At 41.8% G+C, this 10000-nt stretch overlaps 1 protein-coding gene across 1 annotated transcript in view; it reads right to left on the reverse strand.

Moving 5' to 3' along the window:
* slc29a4a (solute carrier family 29 member 4a) overlaps window positions 1-10000 on the reverse strand; it is a 32084-nt gene that overhangs the window by 16876 nt on the left and 5208 nt on the right. The window contains exons 5-7 of the mRNA XM_079519395.1: window positions 6957-7088; window positions 6030-6143; window positions 976-1104 (exon numbers count right to left, since the gene is read on the reverse strand). Coding sequence (XP_079375521.1) covers window positions 976-1104; window positions 6030-6143; window positions 6957-7088 — 375 coding nt within the window. The remainder of the gene's footprint in view (window positions 1-975; window positions 1105-6029; window positions 6144-6956; window positions 7089-10000) is intronic.

Genomic DNA, 10000 nt, shown 5'->3' on the forward strand with positions numbered 1-10000 from the left:
GAATTAGCTGTATATGGCCATGGCCAGGGACCCTCCCAGAAGCAAAGATTTGAGTTAAAAAACGTTCACTAAGTCTGAAAGAATATATTATTCAAAGTTTTGCGCCACATTTTCACGACTTTTCGTCATAATGCTTAAAAAACCAAAAGAGGTTCCCGTCCTGAATGGATTAACCCATTCTGGGCGGGAACCCCTTTTTGTGTTTCAAGATCTACAAGCTCATAGCGTGGCACTCGAGCTTGTAGGTCTGCTATTTTTGAAAAATCGTGAAAATGCGGCACAAATCTTTGAATATATATTCTTTCAGAGCGAACATTTTTAACTCAAATCTTTGCTTCTGAGGGGTTCCTGGAAAAACATATTTTCAGATGGGGGTTTCGGTGGCCAATTACATATACTTTTTGGGGACCTTGACATGAAACAGTGAGCACCACTGACATAGAAACATAGGTATTTCAGAAAACTGTCAGGATTTAGAAGACATATTTTAAAATGTCGACGTCAGGCCTAAATGGGTTAACACACCTAGCTAGCTCATTGAACACTCCAAACACGTCACATTCTGATTCAGAAATAATGGAAAGACCTAGCGCTGCGCGTCAGTAGGGGGCGCTGTGTGTCAGTAGGGGGCGCTGTGTGTCAGTAAGGTAACGGTTGGGTATCATGGCTACCAATATACTACAGTGGGGAAATTCAGCTGAGCAAATCTTGCATTTACAGGTGCATCTCAAAAAATTTGAATATCGTGGAAAAGTTCATTTTCTTCCGTAATATAATTCAAAAAGTAGAACTTTCATATATTCTAGATTCATTGCGCATAAAAAGTGAAATATTTAAAACCTTTTTTTTTGTTTTAATCTTGATGATTCTGGCATACAGCTCATGAAAATAAAAAAATACATATATTTTTTAATTTCGACGTCAGGCCTAAAAATGGGTTAAAACAATAATTAAAAAGCAACACATTGTGATTACCTGTACATCCAAAGGCCACCACTCCCACGGAGATGAGGTTGAAGACATAGGCTTGTCTGAGGGTGAACTTCTCCAACCACACGTCAAACACACTGATGAAGACCAGAGGTCCCAACGCCAAGATATAACCTGAAGGACACACGTCAAACACAAGATATAACCTGAAGGACACACGTCAAACACACTGATGAACACCAGAGGACCCAACGCCAAGATATAACCTGAAGGACACACGTCAAACACACTGATGAAGAACCAGAGGACCCAACGCCAAGATATAACCTGAAGGACACACGTCAAACACAAGATATAACCTGAAGGACACATGTCAAACACACTGATGAACACCAGAGGACCCATCGCCAAGATATAACCTGAAGGACACACGTCAAACACACTGATGAAGAGACCAGAGGACCCAACGCCAAGATATAACCTGAAGGACACACGTCAAACACATTGATGAAGACAGGATGACCCAACGCCAAGATATAACCTGAAGGACACACGTCAAACACACTGATGAAGACCAGAGGACCCAACACCAAGATATAACCTGAAGGACACACGTCAAACACACTGATGAAGACAAGAGGACCCAACACCAAGATATAACCTGAAGGACACACGTCAAACACACTGATGAAGACAAGAGGACCCAACACCAAGATATAACCTGAAGGACACACGTCAAACACACTGATGAAGACCAGAGGACCCAACACCAAGATATAACCTGAAGGACACACGTCAAACACACTGATGAAGAACCAGAGGACCCAACACCAAGATATAACCTGAAGGACACACGTCAAACACATTGATGAAGACCAGAGGACCCAACGCCAAGATATAACCTGAAGGACACAGAAGGCAGTGCATATACTGCTGGAGGACCAGTGTTGTTTTTGGCAGCAAATTTCTATTTTAGTATTTTAGTCTCTTGAATAGTTTCCACATAGTTTTAGTCACATTTTAGTCACCCGGAATGTTTTAAGTGTTAGTCTAGTTTTAGTCGACTAAATGTCATGAGATTTTAGTCGACTAAATCTACAGTTGATTTAGTCGACTAAATTGGCATGTGGTTGCAATATCAATTCTAGGACCTACTAAGATCGCGTCACCATGCAGGCTTTCCACCTCGGAGGAAAGCCTGGTCTGTGTTACAAAATTGCCGTGTGAAGAGGTCTGGAGCGGATGATATCGTTACGTCATGTTGAAATATTGTTTTGTAGTCATCAGGATGATATCGTTACGTCATGTTGAAATATTGTTTTGTAGTCATCAGGATGATATCGTTACGTCATGTTGAAATATTGTTTTGTAGTCATCAGGATGATATCGTTATGTCATGTTGTAGTATTGTTTTGTAGTCATCAGGATGATATCGTTACGCCATGTTGTAGTATTGTTTTGTAGTCATCGGGATGATATCGTTACGCCATGTTGTAGTATTGTTTTGTAGTCATCAGGATGATATCGTTACGCCATGTTGTAGTATTGTTTTGTAGTCATCAGGATGATATCGTTACGTCATGTTGTAGTCATTGTTTTGTAGTCATCAGGCAGGAACAATCATCCGGAACTTCCTTTTCCCTCAAACCGGAAGAATAACAAAAAAAGCTCTCGTAGCCTGCAGCTTTTATTGAGAAAAATCGGTTTGAGGGAAAAGGAAGTTCCGGATGATTGTTGACTACAAAACAATGACTACAACATGACGTAGCGATATCATCCGCTCCCGACCGGATCGTAAACCCGAAAAGGAATGCTGCCCAGCCTAAGGACCTACCAGTCCAAAGATCCAAGACCAACCAGTAGGGGTCAGCAGTGATACGATTACATGTATTGTACATGAGTCTGTGGGGAAATCAGGGTCGACAAAATTGGTAGAAAAGGAGGGATACAATTGGCAAAAAAAAAGAAAGGAAGAAATTGAAAACAATGTGTGATATGTTCTTCTCATTTCTTATTTGACACGGACCAGATTATTTGTCAAAGGTCTCAGACCTTTGACAAATAATTCAATATAGTTGAACCCAATTAAGTCAACTACAAGCACACTCCAGAAGGGCATGGATAAAGGTTAAACTGTCTTTAATGTCATGATGGAACATACCGGTTTAGACCAGCGTGGGTCTTCCTCAGAGTGATGGAACATACCGGTTTAGACCAGCGTGGGTCTTCCTCAGAGTGATGGAACATACCGGTTTAGACCAGCGTGGGTCTTCCTCAGAGTGATGGAACATACCGGTTTAGACCAGCGTGGGTCTTCCTCAGAGTGTGTCTAAAAGCCCTGTAGGTTAAAAACTGGTATGTATTGTTGTATTGTTTTATTATAAAATGTGTATATGCCCTGAAACATTAGGCATTTATTAATCTATGCTTGTTCAAAAGGCTTTTTAAAAAATATATATATATATGGTCTTTTTTGTGTGGCTTTTGCCTTTATTTTATATTTTTTATGGAGGGACAGACAGTAGGCTGACAGGAAATGGGGAGAGAGATGGGGGGAAGACATGCAGTGAAGGCCGTCGGGAACGGGAGTCGAACCCCCGGCACACTGCCAGACTGGATTACCAGCCAAGGTGCCTGGACCACTGAGCCATGGCCCAGGCCCAAAAGGCATTTTAACCTTTATCTATGCTTGTTCACAGTTGGCCGAATTACCTTCCTTTCATCTATGGATTGTTATTGACTTCATGAGCCCCTCTAAACCACCTGCACTGGAGTTGTTACCTTATGAAGTCTTACTGAGAGAACTCAGGTTGTCCTTGTTCTTTAATTCAAATATAGTGTATTCATTCCACCTGGCTCCCATTGACATTCCAATGTATTCTATCAAATGCTCTGCTTCCAGTTTGCCTCCTAGTGCTTCGATTAGAATGTGACATATCTACTCAACCTATTGGTTTTATACCTGTATATATGTTGTGTGTATCTTAGTTATGTACTCAACTTATTGGTTTTATACCTGTATATAATTTATGTTGTTTGTATGTCTGGCCTCGTGGGGAAAGATGGTGGGTGGGTGGGGAGGATTGGGAAAGGAGTTGTGGGAGAAAATATAAAAACAAAGAGTTGTATTTTCTTTCTGTGAAACTTGCATAATATGATGTCACATTTTAGTCACCTGGAATGTTTCAGTGTTAGTCTAGTTTTAGTCGACTAAATATACAGTTGATTTACAAAGAATGTGACATATCTGATCTCCTTGCTCAATATTCTCCTTGGTCATCATAGCCAGGATGGTGAAGTTGTTAAAACGGCATGAAGATATTTGGTCTACAGCAGTAACTGTCAACTTTCTAACATAAAGTCAACCATGTATACGTATGCTGTGAAATATATACAGTACAGTACAGTACTAAAATACAAAAACAATTCCCTGCCAAGTGGGATGATGAATATATGTCTTGAAGAGGTGCTGGTGCTTCAATAATACAGAATAACTTTATGAGACTCAGTCCTTTGGATCACAATAAATAACAAATGATAAGAAAGTATCAGGACGGCAGTTGTTCCCTTCAATAATGTATTGGGCCATTAAATAATAAATTTCGGAGGTATACCTCATGTGCCCTTGTTGGTACCAATAAATTATTGAAGGGAAACAAGCTGCCGCGCCGAAACTTTTCTTTTGTGTTTGTATTTATGTATTATGACAATACAGTAGCCTACTACAGCCATTGAATATATGTATTAATCTTTCTCAAATGTTGTCACAGCAAAACATAAACAACAGAGAACATCAAAGGGGGAGAAACATCTCTTCTACGCCCATGGAATACGGTCCCTTGCGGTCTCATAAACCCTGACAGAGACCCTGCTTTTTAATCACTGCAAGACTGAAACTACAAGGAAACATTACTGCAAAGTGTATTATTCACTTGTCATTTTGTTCTGCATCGTCTACTCTCCGCCCGTAGCACTAGACTCGAGTGAGTCCCTGGGGGCCCTTTCAGAAAATGAACGCTATAAAATTAGCATACTGAAGGAAATTGAATCAGCGTGAGACTATGTTTTTATATTAGGGTGTCCTAAAAAGCTTCTGCTTTGAAAGAAAGAAAATGACTCTTCTGCATAGAATGTTAATTCAACGCCAAAGGAGTGTGCAATTTGGAACCGAAGATACATTTTCAGGTGGGATATCCAATTGTATTCAATCGGCTTTAATTTGCCAGTTTTATCGGCTTAATTTGATAGTGTTCCAGTTCCAATTTTGTCTCTGCTCATATGTCTCTTCTCCCTTCTGGCTCCAAAACTATGGAACGCACTTCCCATTGCAATCAGATCTGCAGACTCACTCCCAATCTTCCGCCGTAGTCTGAAAACCCACCTCTTCAGACTCCATCTTAGCCCGTAGCACTTGCCATAGCACTTGCCCTAGCCTCGACGACCTCACGGGCATATACAAAGGCTCAACTTATGTAATTTAGATAGCATTTTATGTAGACATAGCACTCTATAGTTTATACTCATAGTTTCATTATATAGATATGCCACTGTTAGACAGATCTTACGTATGATTCTTGATGACTATTTTTATGTATTTGATGTATTATCATGCGTCTGCTAAATGCCTAAATTGTAAATTGTAAATTGTAAGGCCCACTTGAAAATCCCAAAATCGTTCGTGGCCCACCCATCTGACCACATGTGATCAGCTAGGTTGTCTGTGTGCATTCAGGGCATGTTCATTTGAATGATCAATAAATGGATTGTGTTCCGGCTTGGATCAATGGAACTAACATAATATACTTTAAGTTAAAAACAATTACACTTTTTTTTTAATATACTTATTACTGTTTATACATGTTTTATATTAATGTTATATTATCATAACAATCATCATGTTTTGCCAATTATTTGGGGGCCGGCCCACTTGCAATATCCTCACAGCCCACTGGTTGAGAACCACTGACTTACATCCCCTTTAACAGAGGATTTGACTGTGTGCGTGTGTGCGTGTGTGCGTGCGTGCGTGCGTGCGTGCGTGCGTGCGTGCGTGCGTGCGCTATGTGGTGACATTTGACAGCCGCTGATGTGACACTCACCCACTGTGATTCTGGTGTGGAGGCTGAGTCTCTCCACCAGCACGTTGTTGAGGATGACAGCCACCAGAGCCACCATGATGTACGTCAGGCTCATGTCAAACACGATGGACGTACCTGCAAGTACACGGACGGCATAGTGACACAGGGTTGCAGGTTCAAGGGGTGTTTACTGTTTACTGTCACATACACGTCCCACAGGCAGTGGAAATAGTGTACTTTAACCCATTTTGACCTGAGATCAGATTCTAAAAATGTCTTCTACATCCTGACAGTTTTCTGAAAAAGCTATGTTTCTATGGCAGTCAACAAACAAAAAAGTTATTATTTTGTAGGCCTCAAGATCAGGTAGATTATAGTTATAGTCACCAATGTACACAGTTTTTGTTGAGTGGTGTAAACCACTCCTACAACTGGCTTTTGTGTGCAGAAAAAAATGACCATGGTTGCTATGTTCAAAATAATTTCTGACGTAATTAAATCACACCCGGGTGAACTGGATGACCGTAGCAACCGTGGTCATTTTCTCTGCACAAAAACAGCCAGTTTTGAAATCACATCCGGGTGTGATTTCATTACGTCAGACATTACGTCAGACCACAGCTGATCATGCTATATAAAACCTTACACCACTCAGTTCACACGGGTGTGATTTTTAAAATATTTAAATGTACAAATATACAAATATGTTTTTACACAATAGGTAGTTAAACAACTAGTCGACTAGTAAACTAGGCAACTAGTCAACTAGTAAAAATGACTAGAAGTGAATGCCCTTACACACACACAGATACATTTTTATTATTCATATTATTATTTTTAAGCAAACATTTCTAATTCTCAAATTTCAAATTCACAACACATTTCTGAGATGGGGGGGGGGGGTACTTGACATGAAAAAGGTTTGAGAACCACTGTTTCAGTTTCCACCTTCAAACTTGTGGTGCAGGTAGTCCACGTCAGTGATGAAGCTGTTGTAGGGAAGCAGGAAGCCCACTCCAGCCAACAGCATGGCAAAGTAGATGCCATGGTAACGGTCTTCAGGGATTGGCTCTTCAAAGGCTGAGCAGGAAGGAATGACGGCAGGAAGGAGAAAGAAAGGGAGAGGGAGGTAGACAGAGGTTAGAGGAGAGAAGGGGTAGGGGGGGGATTTTTCCAGGTACCCCCTCATCCTCGATAAGCACCGAGAAGCATAGTCACACTCACAACCTTACATTTAGATGCCATTGGAACTATTTGTATTCAAACAACACATTTTTTGCTATCTTAGAATTGATGTAGACCTATTTGACAGTGCAGAAACATAATTGCCTTCAGTGATGCATCAACGACCATCAGCTAGCTGGTCACAGTCACAGACACTCAGCCTCTGCAGCACTCTAACTGAACGTGACTGCATGGAGTCACGTTCAGTTGCATTTCTATCCAAAAGCCCTGGAATATAATTAAGGATTACTGTGATTATGGTAAGCTCTCATATCACACATACCATAATTCACAAAAAGAAAAAGAAAAACATTTAAAAAAAAAATGTATGTATGGGTTGGACTCACAGACTAGTTCAAGAAAACCTCTGTGGAGGGCTGTGAGATCCAAGCCCCCAGAACCTCTGTGGAGGGCTGTGAGATCCAAGCCCCCAGAACCCTCTGTGGAGGGCTGTGAGATCCAAGCCCCCAGAACCTCTGTGGAGGGCTGTGAGATCCAAGCCCCCAGAACCTCTGTGGAGGGCTGTGAGATCCAAGCCCCCAGAACCCTCTGTGGAGGGCTGTGAGATCCAAGCCCCCAGAACCTCTGTGGAGGGCTGTGAGATCCAAGCCCCCAGAACCGCGGTATAAAAGTGAAGCTGTCGTCAATTGGTGGTCAAATCTGGGATTGCAAGACTTCCGCATTTAAAACAGTGCGTGTGCGTCACCGTCAACCGCTTGAAAGCGCAGTGTGCCAGCTCGGTGCTCAAGTCTTCCGCATTTGAGCCAAGGTAAATAAAAATAAGGTATGGTCATCTCTACGACATTTTCTATGACGTTCCAGCCGGAAGATTCATCGCATTGGGAGGCAAACTGCAGCCGTGGAATACATTGGTGGTCAAACAGGGCCAGGTGGACCAGCCTAGAACAAACACTATTTCTGAACAACTGCAACCTTTGTGAAATACTTGGCCCAGGAAAATAAAAGGAGACATACCTATCACACATTGTTTTCTGCTGTGTTGCATTTTGATGTGCACACGTACTGTATAGATGTATTGAGCTATCTAAAGAGCACAAAGTACGTTTCTGAACATGTATCATATCGCGAGACTGTCCATCATCGAAAGCCTGACAACCAAATATTGTGATACTGCCGAGCCAGAAACCATACATGGCTCTGTTTAGATGCCTAAATAAAATTATACAGTGTGCACTAACAAAATAAGTGATTGGAAAACAACCTCTGATATGTCTCCTTTTATTTGCCTGGCCCGAAGGCTGTCTGTATCTGACTGGCCCGAAGGCTGTCTGTATCTGCCTGGCCCGAAGGCTGTCTGTATCTGACTGGCCCGAAGGCTGTCTGTATCTGACTGGCCCGAAGGCTGTCTGTATCTGACTGGCCCGAAGGCTGTCTGTATCTTCACCTGACTATCACCTGCCTGGCCCGAAGGCTGTCTGTATCTGACTGGCCCGAAGGCTGTCTGTATCTTCACCTGACTATCACCTGCCTGGCCCGAAGGCTGTCTGTATCTGCCTGGCCCGAAGGCTGTCTGTATCTGACTGGCCCGAAGGCTGTCTGTATCTGACTGGCCCGAAGGCTGTCTGTATCTTCTTCTGTCATAACCTTGAAAGGTTGAAGGAGGGACACCCGCACACTGCCACTTACTGGTTTCAGAGATTTTTATTAAAGCAAAGCAAGCAACGTTTCGGTCTTGCGACCTTCCTCAGGCTTCCCTCCTTCAACATTGTATATGCCTCGTCATCATCGCACCTGCTCCAAACCTGCCAGGTGTGCGGAAGTCATCTCTCTATAACCTTGAAAGGAAAATGCGGAAGTATATGCAGAGTGTTCCTCCGGGTGCTTCATCCAATTTCATTGAAATGAATACGTGGCTTAATAGGGGTTTCTCTAGAATCTAGAGAGCAATTGTATCTCACACATAGTTCTAATATATCTAGAGTCTAGATATATTATAACTATGTGTGAGATACATGTGTGAAGTTATATCGAAAGACAATGTGGAAAAACAGTTTTATTATAAACAGTTGTTGTTACTGAGAAGGTGGCACTATAAATGCAATTGATAATGTGAAATACATTCTTAAGATGTGCTAGCTGCTAGTTTCCAGCCCCAGTAGACAGTGGTTAGCCTAGATTTAGCTAAACTTAGCCGCTTCATAGTGTAGAACACTGTGGATGTAGCTACACCAGAAGAGGAAGCAAGAACCCTGGACTAGGTTTTGACCAATTTAAACATTTATTGCATTTATAACAAAAGCTGACAGCCCTTGTTGTCATATTTTCAGTTTGTAGATGGTATATATAATCATGCTTCTATTCTTAAAGAAACTGATTAGCAGGGCTCCGTGATGGCTCACTGAGTTTAGACCACATTCCATATAAATAAGACTAAACACAGCTGGCCTGGGTTTGAATCTGAGCCGAGGCTCAGTGCTGCATGTCATCATCCCCCTCTCTATCTCGCCTTTAGTGTCTCTCTGTAGCCTCGAGGATCCTGCATTTTGGTTTCAAAAGGAAACAAAAGGTGTCCCTGGACACTGACTAACCGAAATACAGTGTAACAATCCTAAATGAAAAGAATCTTAAAGAAAATAATCTTAACATATGTAGCAGTGAAATCTTAACAGACAAAAATTGGTGTGTATGTATTGGTGTTAATCAAATAATAAAGCTTCAATGATCATTAATAAAGGTCATCAAAACAACATGCATTAAAACTACTGTCTGGTGCACAGTGGGAGCGCAGCTGTGCAGTGCTGTGGTTG

This window comes from Electrona antarctica (assembly GCF_951216825.1).
Source record: "Electrona antarctica genome assembly, chromosome: 14".
In the NCBI taxonomy this organism is placed as follows: Eukaryota; Metazoa; Chordata; class Actinopteri; order Myctophiformes; family Myctophidae; genus Electrona; species Electrona antarctica.